This window comes from Artemia franciscana, chromosome 11 (assembly GCF_032884065.1).
Source record: "Artemia franciscana chromosome 11, ASM3288406v1, whole genome shotgun sequence".
Lineage (NCBI taxonomy): Eukaryota > Metazoa > Arthropoda > Branchiopoda > Anostraca > Artemiidae > Artemia > Artemia franciscana.
The window spans coordinates 1,594,237-1,610,565 of NC_088873.1; the positions used below are offsets into that span (position 1 = coordinate 1,594,237).

The window sequence follows — 16,329 nt, forward strand, 5'->3', positions numbered from 1 at the left end:
TTTTCTATAATGTTAAATCCACCTAACCAGTAAGCTTACAGTTTTAGTTTTTAACAAAATGAACTTAATGAAATTGAATTACCTGAATTACATCTATGACGAATGAAACATTACAAAGAAACATGGTAAAGGTAAAGGTAAAGGATACGGCATTAGACTTTACAGTCCCTACCGGCGGTGCTGCATCTCCGTTTCTTGGCCCTTCAGCCAGGAAGTGCAATGGGGGGATGGGGGCCAGCCATCCTGTGCTTTCGCACACCCTTCCTGTTTACCTTCCCCAGATTTCTCCAGGTACCCATTTAGATCTGGGTTGACTCTGGCTAAGCTTACAGAGTCACGCCACTGACCCCCGTCCCAACTGCAGAATTGGGTACGCTGGGATTCGAACCCGCGTCCTCTCAGACAAAGGATCCCGAATCCAGCGCACCAGCCAACTCGGCCAGGACGGCTCGCCGTCCATAGACACTTAAAAGAAACACGGACCAATATAAAATACCAAGTGTAATTGATATATTTACAAAAGGCGTTTTAAGTAGTTTCGTAATGCTAGAGGACAAATGAACATGAACAACCTATACCTAATAAATGATTACAAAAATTCAAAAACAATAAAAAAAGAAGAAAAAACGAAAACTTAGACCCTCGCTTAGCTGCTTTTCAAAACGATTATTGGGTTTGAAAAGTTGATACGAAGAAACGTACAGTCAACACTAAAAGAGCAGCTGATCAGAAAACATGTAAAGAAGAAATTAAAGAACAATTTATCCCAACCACAGGCAGGATTGAACCCGTAATCATCAGATCAAGAGGCACACATTCATCCAGCGTACTATAACTGGGTTATTCAATAATTTCATTTTCAACAAAACTGTGTATACGTTTGATAAAGGAATTGTAATGGCAATGCGATTGTTTATTACAAGTCATTTGGACCCTTCAACGTTCTATGTGTTCCTTGGGGAGCCCTCCATTCTCCCGAGGAAAGAGTAGGACAATGCCGAGTGCCGGGGTCCTGCCTCAAAATCGGCTACAAAATTTTTTCTTAACTGGCATATTTACATTTCTGGCCAATAAAACGATCTAAAAAGGTCACAACTTTAATGAAGAATTTGTATTTTTTCCATGGTGGTTGTATCGAACCTATGGTGACGCCATGACATCAAGAAGAGGCACACATTGTCTGTGGTTACAAAATAAGTGATAATGAGAACCAATATATTCAATCCTGTCGCGTAGCCATGCTGGGACCCAACCTCAAAACCAACTACATAGTTTTCTTTCTTCTTAAAACGGGTAGATTGACATATCCACAAATTTAAGAAACCTGTATTTTGGCCAGGGTGGCTGTATCGAACCTGTGGTGACGGCATGACATCAAGAAAAGGCTCGAATTGTCCGCGGTTAGAAGACGTAAAATGTGCAAACTGTGGAAAAACCCACAGAAGTAACAGCTTAACTTAAGAAACTATGTTACAGCTCTAGGGCGTAAAGAATTTATGTCAGTGTTTTATCAGAATATAAATGGTGCCCATGAAAAAACCTTTTAAGTGAAAGTAATGTGTCATTGCTCGAGCGTTCACCTTATCCCCAGGCAAGCAAATATTAAAACTGGAAGACCTGGGTGGTTTAGCTATTGCGATAAATAAAAAGTTTGCCGCTTCTTTGTTAGATCCAAGTGGCATTTATATTGCTATTGAGCTAGAGTGTTCTGTATTGTTGTGCAATTATGCATATGCATAATGCACAACAATGCATATGTTGCGTATGCAACAATGCATATGCATATGCATGCATATGTTGTGCCGACTAATTACCGTACCCATACTTCTGATAAGTAGTTTGCATCAGCTTGTGCGTCACTATCAAAGATTATCCATAAAATTCAGGCTACCAACAGGTGGCTTGTCATCTGTAGTGATTTCAACATGAATCTGTATGACCCTTCACTGCCGCTTATACAAATGTATCTGTCGTCACTTCTGCTGGGCATGTCTGTCCTTCTTAAATCTAAAATCTTTCTCTTATGTTCATAACTCTGGGTCAACCGCAAGCCTCGATTTTGTCCCGTCTGATCTTCCAGAACTTCAATCTACCACTATTACCGCTTCAGCTGACATCCCATCTACACCATAAGACCCATCTACCCATCTACATCATCTACACCTACCCATAAGCAACCATCTACACCTTTAATTCAAACATTTATATGTCCCCTTCGCAAAAGAAACGCAAAAGACCCTGTTGGTTTACAAAAGTATCATGGGATTACATGGATGTATCGTCTTTTGGTTCACGCTTCATTCTTCGCTAATGAAAATTAAAATCCCTTTCCACCCTTTGTCTACTTCATTGAAAGGGAACCCACTGGATTTTGATAGCTTTCTAGGTAAGTTGACGGGTGATCTTAAGGTAACCTCTTCTATATCTGTACCTTCGACAAGGTTCAAAATAGGGACACAGAAACATGGTTGGAAATAAGATGATGATATGCAAGATACCAAGCACCGTCATAAGTTATGGTTTCGGATTTGGGCCGACTGTGACCGTCCACCCTCGGGTGTTATTTTTTCAATTGTTAAGTCAACCAAAAGGGAGTTCTGAAAAGCTCTCCGCCTTTGGAAAAATGGATAAGTTCGAACGGCAATACGTGAGATAAAAACAATATCCAGCAGCGTTGGAGGAGAGTTTGAAGGTTGATATCAAGTTCCTCTTCGCAACTTAGCCCTATCTATGTGGCTTTTCTGGGAAAGACATTGACATATGGTGGAGGGCATAAAAATGCCCTCCACCATATGTCAAATTTGACCACCGATGGAACTTTGTCATTGTTACAGCTTCAGCTGTCCAAACCCAAATTCGTCTAATGAAACCTGGTAAAGCCTCAGGATATGATGGGGTCCCAACTTAGCATCAACTTAGCAACTTAGATGGGGTGGCGGCTTGTATTTCTCAGCAATATATTCCAGCTGCTCTTTTGGAAGGTCTTGTTACATGTGTCTTAAAGAAGGGTAAAAACCCAAAGGTTTGTGAATCGTACAGACCAATTACTATTTGATCCACAATTGGTAAGCTTTTTGAAAAGCTGATCTTCCAAGAAATAAACACATAGCGTAACCATGGGGACAACCAGTTTGGATTTCGCGAAGGCTTGGGTATGCAAAACGCACACGCAACTTTTTTTTTTTTTACCGCTATAGGATACTGAAAAAGAACCTGTATATGTAAGCAATCGACATTTCAAAGGCGTTCGGTTCCATTACCCATTCACATGCTATTTTTTTCTCTATTGGGAAGTGGAAAAAACCTTTTCTCTGCTGTCTCTTATGGAATTGGTATGGTTAATGCGTCTATACGGGTGCGGCTAGGTAGCCAGCTAAGCCAATCCATCACTGTTTGGAAAGGTGTGAAACAAGGCCCTGTGCTTAGTCCAGCTCTTTTCAATAATGCCATCAGAATCGTTACTAAAAATGTTCAAATGTTCCTCATTTTCTAATTGAGCACCATATTGATTGCCACCTCTGTTACGCAGACGATATCCTTCTATTTGTAGATGATCTCCAGCTCTTTTCAATAATGCCATCAGAATCGTTATTAAAAATGTTCAAATGTTCCTCCTTTTCTAATTGAGCACCATATTGATGACAGCCACCTCTGTTACGCAGACGATATCTTTCTATTTGTAGATGATCTCCAGCTCTTTTCAATAATGCCATCAGAATCGTTACTAAAAATGTTCAAATGTTCCTCATTTTCTAATTGAGTACCATATTGATTGCCACCTCTGTTACGCAGACGATATCCTTCTATTTGTAGATGATCTCCAGCTCTTTTCAATAATGCCATCAGAATCGTTACTAAAAATGTTCAAATGTTCCTCCTTTTCTAATTGAGCACCATATTGATTGCCACCTCTGTTACGCAGACGATATCCTTCTATTTGTAGATGATCTCCAGCTCTTTTCAATAATGCCATCAGAATCGTTACTAAAAATGTTCAAATGTTCCTCATTTTCTAATTGAGCACCATATTGATTGCCACCTCTGTTACGCAGACGATATCCTTCTATTTGTAGATGATCTCCAGGTTCTCTAAAATACAGTTCATACAGTTTGCTCTGATCTTAATGAGATTGGGCTTCAAGTCACCTCCTCTAAAACTGAGCTTCTCGTCTACAGTTTGTCTCAACAACATCCCGTTACCATCAATGTTAGCCCAGAAACTGTTTCTGCAGTGTCGTCTCTGAACTATTTAGGTCTTTAGTTTGGATCAAATGTTAAAAATACTAAAACACTCGTTATCTTTAGACTTTACAACACTTTTTTTTTGCACCGCATGTCCCGGTTATTTGTCGATTTTTTCACAATTTCCTCAAAAATGTACCACCTTGTGGATAGGTTCTACAAGCGTCGAGAAACTATTGTCGACTTTAAGCTTAATTGTTTAGCTTAATTGTGTTGCTTAAGTAGCTGAGATGTTGTTCGTTCTTTGTGATTTTTTTATTGTTTATTGTTTCCATTTTTTTTCCTGTATTTTTGTACTCCTTAAGTGCATTTTATGTATATAAGGACAAATGATAAGTAATCTTCTTGCAGGAAATTATTCTTTGGCGAAAGGGAGATCGCATCAGAAAGCCTATCAGCCATTCCTCCTCTACAGTTAGTAACAATGTCCACAGCCTCCAATCGACTGCCGCCACGCCATCTACGCCAGAGTTGAAATCTCCAGACGGCCGACCCCATGCTTTCACCCGACAAGATAGTACTAACGAAACAACAGACCTGATGAGTAAGTTAAGCACTGGAGAAATCAATCCAACCTCTGAAGACCCGAGAGTGACCGTAGAAACCAGCCCAGTTGCTGAGGAATAACACTGAGGGTTGTTTGTGATAGCTTGCGGTTTCCAAATCCTTTTTCTACGTGTTAATTTCGTAGTTTGTTTGGCACTTGATGAAATGTGCGTCTTTTTGTTAGATTTGTCAAAAATTGTGCCACTTCAGTGTATTTTTTGAAGAACGAATGCTAGGTGCTTTGCTCTTTTCTTTCTAGGGAAACATGCGTTTTAAGGACCATGGTAGCTGTTTTTTTTTTTTTTTTTTTTTTTTTTTACGCTGTTCCTGAATATGTTCAGCTTCCAATTTGACTCTTAATTCTCAATCAAGGAAAAAGGCTTAGACAGAGAAGGCATTTCGATTTTTTTTCAAGGTAGGAACGGGGAGGGGGAAGGGGAGATAAGAATTTTCTAGAAATGGCTGACTGCTGAGAATTCCCTATTTGGCCTAATTTATTGTAATTATTTTCATTTTGTTTCAATTTGATGATTTTGTTTAACCTCAGTTAGGCCATATTACCATTGATCCTCCCTAAAATGAAGCTCACAAGCCTGGGTTATGCTACATGTTTTGGAACTGCTAATTCCAAAAGACATATTTGTAAACAATGGTTTACAGAGGATGAGTTATTAGAAAGCATTTTCTTTGAAAAATCAGAATGCGGGCTGATATCTTTGAAGCGAATTTCCTTGTTTTGCGCGGGGGAGAGGCTCTGGCATGATGCTTAAAAAGTGCCTTCTGGGATATAATTTCAGGAATATTCTAGAATGATATTTTGCAGTGAAGAGGGTAGCATATACCTAGTGAAATTGGAAGTTTTGACTAAAAACTATAATTTTCTCTTGTAACAATACATACAGCAATTGTTGTGCATCACACGGTGGCAGGCATATATACAAGAATATGTTGCTAGGAGTGAGACGAGCAAATTATTTAATATTGCCAATGTAGGATATATGCAGAAAGATTTGTAGAGAATGTGCAGTGTGCCTCAAGAGTCGCCCCCTTCCCAACGCCCTCGTGCATACCTATACTTTGGTGTTGTAACACCCAGTTTGAGAAGTATCATTTTAATTAGCTAGCGAGCTGAGTATTCTGCTTCTTAAAATATTTACTATATTAAAAATGAAAATTCCCTTCCTTCATGAATGCTGTATTTTAATAAAACCATACTTCTGTAAGTGAAGTTAAGTCCATATTTGTGTCTAAATTTCTTTTGTTATAGTTGCAGAAGAGAAATATAAAGATTTGTATGAAGCAAGCTAGACTAAACCCCAGATTATTGAAACTTAGATTGACTTGACAGATTGTGTCAATTGATTGACAGATTGATTGACAGATCTGTCAATCTTAGATTGACAGATTCAATTGATTGACAGATTGATTGACAGATCTGTCAATCTTAGATTGACAGATTGGCAGATTGACATCTAACACAAATGTATTAAGAATTAAGTTTCTATAGCAGCCTTTACTCCCCATTTAGCTTTTTCTAGCATTGAAGAAAAGAAGTAAGTGTCGTGTTACTAAACACTATTGATCGCCGAAATTATTTTCAAAACAGAAAAGACGAAAATAAGTTCCGTAAGCCCTCGCCCTCTTGGCCATTTGCAGATATTGAGGAATAGATAGGATTCGATGGATATACAAAAGAATTTGAGTGTTTAAGCTTAGCTCTGAGAGAAAAGGGTTAAATTTTCATTAAGAAAAATGGCCAAGCAACATCCCGATTTAGAGTCCAGCTGGTTTGCTTGATTGAAAGTAAAATTTTTCGGTTCTTCTGAAAAAACCGCTCAGCCGAAAACGAAATATCTCAAGGTATAGAAGCTGTCACTGTTACTAGTGTGAATTATCTGTGACCTGTACTTTTTTGTAGGTTTTTTCAGTCATTATGATTTGTGTTATCATTTAAATTGTTCGGCCTTCTCTTTATTCAAGTAAACTTAGATTATATATTTATTATATTTTGTTTTGATTCTGCTGTTTCCCATACAGTTTCGTTGCTTATTTTAATAAATTTCAAGATATACGGGAAATAAAACGAAAATTTGGTTTATTTTTGTTACCCTAAAAATATATCTTTTTAAACCTTTTAGTGTAAAGGTCGATTGATATAAACTGGTGAATGTTGTTAGAGATGTATTGAATAAGGAATTTAAATCCATTTTTATTGTTTTAACATATAGGGAAAACGTCTCACTCAGGGAATTACTCTGAACAGGCCTGTAGATAATAATTAAGTTGAAGGGTGAAAAGAGAAACCGGCAAGTTACGTTCACCATAGAATGTAATTGGTGACATCAACAAGATGCTAAGGTTTCAAACCTTATTCTGTCTGACAAAATTCATAAATGTTTCGTTACGGTTAAAACCATTGACAGGGCTCCCCAGGCATATTCACGCCAGTTAGATTTATAAGATTTGGGTTCGGTGGCAGGGGTGACGTAAATACTTGAAGCAATAGAAAAAATAACATGTTATATTTAAAAATTTGATCATACTTTGTAAGAAGTTTGAGCCAAGTGGACACTCATCATTGGTTAATGGGTGTATTATTATCCAAATTTGTTGGCTTAAATATATAAATGAAAAGACATCCAACGTTGTAATTCGATCTGGAACGATCTTCCTGAGGAAGTTACTCTTAAAAGTTTCTCTGTTAACTCTTTCAAAAGTAGATTCTTAAAAAGTTACTCTTAAAAGTCTAAAAACCTCGTCCAAAGACTTGTGGCAAATCGGATATTTAATTATGCCTATATATATATATATATATATATATATATATATATATATATATATATATATATATATATATATATATATATATGTATATACTAGCTGTTGGGGTGGCGCTTCGCGCCACCCCAACACCTAGTTGGTGGGGCGCTTCGCGCCCCCCCAAGCCCCCCCGCGCGCGTAAGTCGTTACGCGCCATATTAGTTACGCGCCATTGTAGTTGTGTCCCACCTGTGAATATAGATAGATTTATATATGTGTTTCAAACTACGTAAAACTTGCGAATATACAACATTCTTGGCTTTCCCATTGTCTGTGCATATACAAAGCCTTATGTACTAATAATGACGTCATATGCAAACGCTCTTTTTACAAACAAACAAACATGCATACACACAACTCGTTTTTATATAGATAGATAGATAGATAGATACAATACAAATTAACTGCGTAAAACTTGCGAATATACAACATTCTTCGCTGTCCAATTGTCGCTGCATATAAATAGATTGTCAGGTTTACCGACCCTCGAACATGCAACGTACAATTGTCCATGGGAAAAACAATCAGTATTAAGATCTATACCACATTTTTCCAATGATTGACCTTGAGCTTTGTTAATGGTGATTGCAAATGCTAATCGAATTGGGAATTGCAAACTTTTAAATTGAAAAGGCAGATCCGTTGGAATCATGGGAATGCGAGGAATAAGAACAACCTCACCCTCAAAAGGCCCTTTCAAGATTGTGGCCTCTATTAGGTTTTCCATTGTTTTTTTTTTTTTACGGCAAGTCGCGAGCCATTGCAAAGCTTTGGTGGCTTGATATTTCTCAAAAGTATTATTGGTACGCCTATTGTTAGTTGTAGCACGTGTGGTGGAAACCCTGAAAGATCCATGGAATTTAAAAATTCAGATTGATAATTAACCGCTTCATTTGGTTCCAAAACTGTGTCGACTGACTTGTAAAGGACTGCCTTGTCTCGGATCTTGGTCAAAACAATATTGTTGATTTCGTGGACGTCTATATTTTTGGGTGCAAGAATCGCTCTTTCACTTAGCCATTTATTATTTTTATAATTGTTTAGAATATTCGGAAATACATTTTCAATCAATTCATTTTTGGACGTCACTAAATTACAGAAATCAGCAGGTAGTTGTATACGTCCTGAAATTGAGTCTACTGGGAGCTTTCCGTTTCCAATTGCCAGCAATTGATCTGAAAATGTTTGACCAGAGTCATTGTTTTGCAATTGGACACGCATATTTGTAGTTAATTTTAATGTTTTTACGTGTGCCCATAAATTAGAATTTTTCAGGCAAGCATTCATTTCGTCTGCAGGAGTTGATCTAGGTATTATATATAATGTTTGCCTGAAATCTCCCGCAAGCAATATTAATGTGCTGCCAAAGGGTTTCGACTTCCCTCGCAAATCTTTCAAGCATTGATCCAGAGCCTCGAGCGATTTTTTTTGTGCCATTGTGCACTCATCCCAAATAATAAGTTTGCATTGCTGCAATACTTTACCCATCCCAGATGATTTGGAAATATTGCACGTGGGAGTTTCTGTAGAATTCCAAGTCAAGATCCCAAACCCAATCATCATCGCTATCATTTTCAGTTTTGATATGTTTTGACTCTCGCTGTCCAGGTGGATCTTCATCTAACTGCGCGGTTTTGCGTTCTTTAGCCTCAAGCCTGTTTCCTTGCTGTTCTTTTGATTCCTCGGCACGCTTTCTTTTCTGACTTTCTCTATCAGCAGCAAGTTTTTTGGCATAGACTCTTTGAGCATCTTCATCGGATATATATATATATATATATATATATATATATATATATATATATATATATATATATATATCTTCTATATATATAAAAATAAGTTGTCTGTCCGTTACGCCAGATTATATCTTCTATATATATAAAAGAAAACAAACTAGAATGCAAAAACTGGAAATTGCATAAATATTTCGAAATATTTTGACAATAGATTAAAGTAATTCGAAAAAGAAAAATGGTAAAAAACTAAAAAAAAACTAAAAAAAAAATTAAAAATTAAAAAAAGAAAAAACCTAAAAAGAAAAAACGTAAAAAAATAAAAAAGATAAAAAACTAAAAAAAAAACTAAAAAAGCTAAAAAACTAAAAAAAGAAAAAACTAAAAAAAAAACTGGGAATTGCACAAATATTTCAATATATTTTGAAAATAGATTAAAGTAATTCGAAAACCTTAAAACAGATACCCCAAATTTTGATGTTTAATTTAAATTGTTGGAGCTTTAGCATGCTTGGCACGTAAAGATTTTTCCAAGTGTCAATGTTAGAATGAACATTGAGAAATTGAAGAAAACAAATCAATAAAAAGAAGAAACTAAAAAAGAAAAAAAACTAAAGAAGAAACTGTATCTATATCTATATATATAAAAATAAGTTGTCTGTGTGTGGATCTGTGGATCAGGTGACGTCATGTTTGTTCGCATATGACGTCTGAATTATTTCACACTAATACAAAAGAAGAAAAAAACTAAAAAAGGTAAAAACTACAAAAAAAAACTACAAAGAAAAAAAAACTAAAAAAGCTAAAAAACTAAAAAAAAACTAAAAAAAGGTAAAAATCTAATAACTAAAAAAAAACTGAAAAAAATAAAAAAAAGGCAAAAACTACAAAAAAAAAAAAAACTAATAAAAAAACTAAAAAAGCTAAAAAACTAAAAAAACTAAAAAAAACTAAAAAAAGGTAAAAAACTAAAAAAAACTAAAAAAGAAAAAAACTAAAAAAAAGGAAAAAACTGAAAAATAAAAGAGAAAAAGAAAACTAAAAAAATATGAATAAATATATATAAAAATAAGTTGTTTGTGGGTTATGTCTGTCTGTCTGTCTGTCGAGTGACGTCGTGTTTGTCCGCATATGACGTCTGAATTATTTCACACTAATACAAAAGAAGAAAAAAAACTAAAAAAGGTAAAAACTACAAAAAAAACTAAAAAGAAAAAAAACTAAAAAAGCTAAAAAACTAAAAAAAACTAAAAAAAGGTAAAAAACGAAAAACTAAAAAAACTGAAAAAACTAAAAAAAGGCAAAAACTAAAAAAAAACTAAAAACTAATAAAAAAACTAAAAAACTAAAAAAACTAAAAAAAGGTAAAAAACAAAAAAAAACTAAAAACTAAAAAAGAAAAAACTAAAAAAAAGGAAAAAACTGAAAAATAAGAGAAAAAGAAAACTAAAAAAATATTAATAAATATAAAAAATATAAATATAAATATAATACAAATTAGCAATCAACAAAGCACCAAGACACAAATGACGACCGGGACACAGGGAGTATAAATGACGACCAGGACATAAGTAAAAAAAAAAACTAAAAAAACTAAAAAAATGGTAAAACTACAAAAAAACTAAAAACTAATAAAAAAACTAAAAAATCTAAAAATCTAAATAAACTAAAAAAGAAAAAAAAGGAAAAAAATAAAGGAGAAAAACAAAACTAAAAAACGAATGTATATACAGACCGGGACACCGGGATACAAATGATGACCGGGACACAGGGAATATAAATGACGACCGGGACACAGGGACACAACTACAATGGGGACGCCGGGGGGCACAGGGGGATATAAATGACGACCGGGACACAAGGAATATAAATGACGCCCGGGACACTCAAAGAGAAATCACAGACTGGAACACCGGGACACAAATGACGACCGGGACACAGGGAATATAAATGACGACCGGGACACAGGGACATAACTACAAAGGGGACGCCGGGGTGCACAGGGGGATATATAAATGACGATGGCGACTCAGGGAATGGTCGATTAGCAATCACCATCAACAAAGCTCAAGGGCAATCATTAGAATCATGAGGTATAGATCTGAATACGGATTGTTTTCCCATGGACCATTATATGTTGCATGTTCAAGAGTCGGTAAACCTGACAATCTATTTATATGCACAGACAATGGGACAGCAAAGAATGTTGTATATTCGCAAGTTTTACGTAGTTAAAAACATATATATATATATATATATATATATATATATATATATATATATATATATATATATATATATATATATATCTATCTATATTCACAGGTGGGACATAGGGACACAACTACAATGGCGCGTAACTAATATGGCGCGTAACGACTTACGCGCGCGGGGGGGCTTGGGGGGGGGCGCGAGGCGCCCCCACCAACTAGGTGTTTGGGTGGCGCGAAGCGCCACCCCAACAGCTAGTATATATATATATTTATATATATGTTTTTAACTACGTAAAACTTGCGAATATACAACATTCTTTGCTGTCCCATCGTCTGTGCATATAAATATATTGTCAGGTTTACCGACTCTTGAACATGCAACGCATAATGGTCCATGGGAAAACAATCCGTATTCAGATCTATACCTCATGATTCTATTGATTGCCCTTGAGCTTTGTTGATGGTGATTGCTAATCGACCATTTCCTTTGTTGCCGTCGTCATTTATATATCCCCCTGTGCCCCCCGGCGTCCCCGTTGTAGTTGTGTCCCTGTGTCCGGGTCGTCATTTATATTCCCTGTGTCCCCGTCGTCATTTGTGTCCACCGTCATAGCAAAAATGACGACAACTAACTTCATGACGCCAGTCGACACAGAAACATGACGTCACCTGATCCACAGACAGACAACTTATTTTTATATATATAGATAGATATAATTCTAAAATTGTCAGGTAATTTTCTATTTTGAAATAAAAACTAAAAATTATTGCTCAGACAACATAAATATTTTTGATATTTACATAATAGCTTTAGTGGTTCTGGACTGAAAAATAAATATGCTACTCAAATTGGGAATTGCAATCTTTTAGGTTGAAAAGGCAGATCCATTGGAATCATGAGAATGCGTGGAATAAGAAAAGCCTCACCCTCAAAAGGCCCTGTCAAGATTGTTGCCTCTATTACGTTATAACAGACATAACACGTCATTTGTGTCCCGGTCTGTAGTTTCGTTAGTCGACAAACATGACGTCAGACGACAAACAACTTCATGACGACATACAGCTCAATCCTTATAATGACGTCAGTCCACAAACATGACGTCAGTCGACACACAAACATGACGTCAGTCGACAGACAGACAAACAACTTATTTTTATATATATATAGATATATATATATATATATATATATATATATATATATATATATATACAAATTATTTTTATATAGATAGATAGATAAATAGATATTCATATACAATACAAATTAACTGCTTAAAACTTGCGAATATACAACATTCTTCGCTGTCCCATTGTCTGTGCATATAAATAGATTGTCAGGTTTACCAACCCTCGAACACGCTACGTAAAATTGTCCATGGGTAAAACAATCTACATTAAGATCTATACCAAATTTTCTAATGATTGCCCTTGAGCTTTGTTGATGGTGATTACAAATGCTAATCGAATTGGGAATCGCCATCTTTTAAATTGAAAAGGCAGATCCGTTGGAATTGTGGGAATGCGAGGAATAAGAACAGCCTCACCCTCAAAAGGCCCTATCAAGTTGTTGACTCTATTACGTTTTCCATTGTTTTTTTTTTTTTACGGCAAGTCGCGTGCCATTGCAAAGCTTTGGTGGGTTGATATTTCGTAACAATATTATTGGTACGCCTAATTTTAGTTGTAGTACGTATGGTGGAAACCCTGGGATTTCCAGGGAATTTAAAAATTCAGATGGATAATTAACCGCTTCATTTGGTTCCAGAAATGTGTCAACTGACTTGTAAAGGACTGCCTGGTCTCGGATCTTGGTCAAAACAATATTGTTGATTTCGTGGACGTTTTTTATTCTTGGCTGCCAGGATCGCTCGTTCACTTAGCCATTTATGATTATTATAATTGGTTAGAATATTCGGAAATAGTTTTTCAACCAATTCATTTTTGGACGTCACTAAATTACAGAATTCAGCAGGCGGTTGTATACGTCCTCAAATTGAGTCTTCTGGGAGCTTTCCGTTTCCAATTGCCAGCAATTGATCTGAAAAAGTTTGACCAGAGTCATCGTTTTGCAATCAAACACGCATATTTGTAGTTAATTTTAATGTCTTTACGTGTGCCCATAAATTAGAAATTTTCAGGCAAGCATTCATTTCGTCTGCAGGGGTCCATCTGAATTGGGGGGTTATTTGTGGGGCCCATTTGTTTTGAACAGACGGACTAAATTATTATTATTGTGGAAAAGATGTTGCAATTGGAAAACGATAGTCCTTTCAACGCCGGGAGAAATTCCGCAGCATGCATTCAATTCAGCATTGCCATAACTGATGAAGTGCAGTTGCAAAAATTTGTGATGCTCACCTGAGACTGGTAGAAGAGAGCCTCTTCTATGGTAAATTTGTCCTTTTACTTTGATAGTAGGCATAAAATAACCTTGATCTTTGATTCAGGCACCAAAGGACGTCATTTGGAAAAATGAGTTATATTTCCTGATGTGTGATAAAAAACACTTCGATTCAGACGTATTTCCAGTAAGTAAAGCATTCAATGGCTCTGGTGGTGCAGCCAGTTGAGGAAGCTTAACTTTTTCTGAGGCGCAACACATTCCGATTGTTTCGCCATTAAATTTCAATGCCCTAGGGACAAATTTCAGACATAGTCCCGATTTGAACATCTCGACTCATGCTCTAATCATCAGAAGGGTAGCCATATAGAATCAAGCTGTCCTTAATTTTCCTGTTCTGAGTTGACTTTAATGCATTGCTGGGGCTTTCAGTTGCTGTCTTTTGTAATTGCGCTCAGCATGCTTCATATTGATTTGTTTGAACTGTCTTATCCTGTGCTGCTCTTTATTTTATCATGTTTGCGTGTTTTGTTGATGTTAAGTTGGCTCTGTTGATGGAAATGGAAGGTGCTTACGTCTAAACTGAGTTGTTGTGCGTTGTATTTAATTACTATCAGAAATTCGGTTGATCCCATTCAGTTGATTGAACTGAATGTGCTTATGACTAAACTGAGTTGTTGTGATTTGCATTTAAATACTATCTGAACTTCCGTTGATTCCGTTTAGTTGATTGGGCTGAATGGGCTGACGACTAAACTGACTTGTAGTGCTTTGTATTAAATTTTTATCTGGAATTCAATTGATACCGTTCTGTTGATTGGACTGAATATGCTGATAACTGAACTGAGTTGTTGTGCTTAGTACTAGATTACTGCCTGAAACTCAGTCGATCCCGTTTAGTCAATTAGACTGAATGTCCTGACGACCAAACTGAGCTATTGTGCGTTGTATTAAATTACTATATTTTAATTCCTTATGTTCAGTTGATTCCGTTGATTACTTGCTACTTTCATTTTATGATAGTGAAGTGAAAGTGACTGAATATGTCCGAATGTATACTATGTATTTATAATGGAGTCCTCCCTATTTTCTAATGTGGTAACAAATGACCTCATTATGCATGTTCCACATTAACAATTGGTTCAAAACTCCAAATAAAGATAAAAAAATCAGTAGCTGCTGGAAATAGCCAAGGGTTTTCCTGGCCCCTCTGAAGTGGAGGGCTGGGCCTCCCACTATAATTACACATAAGCAATTGCAATAATAGTGACAATCACACTTGGCAATTGTGTAAATTTCAAAGTGTGTAAAATCAAATTTTTTTAAGCTAATTTCTGTCCGTTAGAATTTATACCAGTTATAGACATTAGCTTTTGTATTTTCTCTCGGCTGTTTTGTTGGGTTTCACCATGTATGGTTTTCAAATCTGATTTCAACATCACTGATGCTTTTTATTTTTTCAATCATCAAACTCTTTGCCTGTTCATCACACTCCCCTACCCATAAGGAAAGTCTGTATTCCCTCCTACGTATAGCTAAATCAACACCGTGAATTTTCTCATTCAGCTCGCCAAAATTTTCTCCAATCATAAGCAATATTAAGTCTTCCCAAAGTTTATCAATTTCCAAACTACTGCCCAATTTGTCTGCACTGATGTTCATTTCAAACCGGCCTCCATTGCTGTTGGCTGGATCTTCCCATCTAGGGGATATGCCCTTTCTGAAAATACTTATGTTTTTGGCTTCTTTAGTCCTAGGATTTTGTTTAATTTGACTAGGTTTTGCCATATGATATAGAAGCTCCCAAAAGCCTTTGACAGTATCAAATGAATGAATTTCCTGGAGAGTCTTGTCCCAGTTACCTCTTTGACCAGTGGCATCACGCATATAAAACGTCCACTGTTTTAGCTCGTCGCTCGTCGGAAGATGTGGTCCCTCAAGACCTTCGCCGCTTTCACTACTAGTATTATTCATGTTTTGTATCATGAGACCCTCAGTCTGCATTCTATTTTAGTAGTTCTGATATGTCAATATGTTAAAGAGGCATTTAGTTTTGATAACGCAAATATTTGAGATAGAGGATATCCATAATAATTGGTGAAAGTAAGGCTTCCCTTAAATAAATTTGCACCTTGCCTTTTCTTATTGCACAAAATGTTTGCAGATAAACAAAGGTTTTACCCTTCGCATGTTTTTTATATCAGTGACGTCATGAAAACAGCTTCGTTATATCAGAAAAGGTCATGAAATTCATCCTTTACTAGCTATAATTGTAGATCCTCATTATCGCTGGTCTTCTGGAAAGTTTAAAGAAAAAGCACACAATTTATGACCTTCCCACTCATTTCAATTTATACAAAGGTCATGTAAACTGCCGCTTCTCATTCAAACAGCACACAAAAACTTCTGGCTTTTTCTTTTCAGGGCTATT

General features: G+C 36.1%; 2 protein-coding genes across 3 annotated transcripts in view; one reads left to right on the plus strand and one right to left on the minus strand.

Annotated features, from left to right (window-relative positions):
- The window catches only part of LOC136032667 (vacuolar protein sorting-associated protein 26B-like), a 65,700-nt gene extending 59,609 nt beyond the window's left edge, over positions 1-6,091 (plus strand). For both annotated transcript variants that reach the window (XM_065712954.1, XM_065712955.1), the window contains exon 7: positions 4,594-6,091. In XM_065712954.1, the coding sequence (XP_065569026.1) occupies positions 4,594-4,869 (276 nt within the window). In that variant the 3' untranslated portion in view covers positions 4,870-6,091. The remainder of the gene's footprint in view (positions 1-4,593) is intronic.
- Positions 6,092-15,302: 9,211 nt separating this feature from the next.
- Positions 15,303-15,902, minus strand: LOC136033327 (eukaryotic translation initiation factor 4E1-like). The gene has a single exon (XM_065714120.1). The coding sequence runs from the start codon at positions 15,900-15,902 to the stop codon at positions 15,303-15,305; it is 600 nt and encodes a 199-aa protein (XP_065570192.1).
- Positions 15,903-16,329: the final 427 nt, after the last annotated feature.

Coding starts and splice junctions, on each gene's coding strand:
- LOC136033327 (XM_065714120.1), bottom strand. CDS start 15,902: ATGCAGACTGAGGGTCTCATGATACAAAACATGAATAATACTAGTAGT.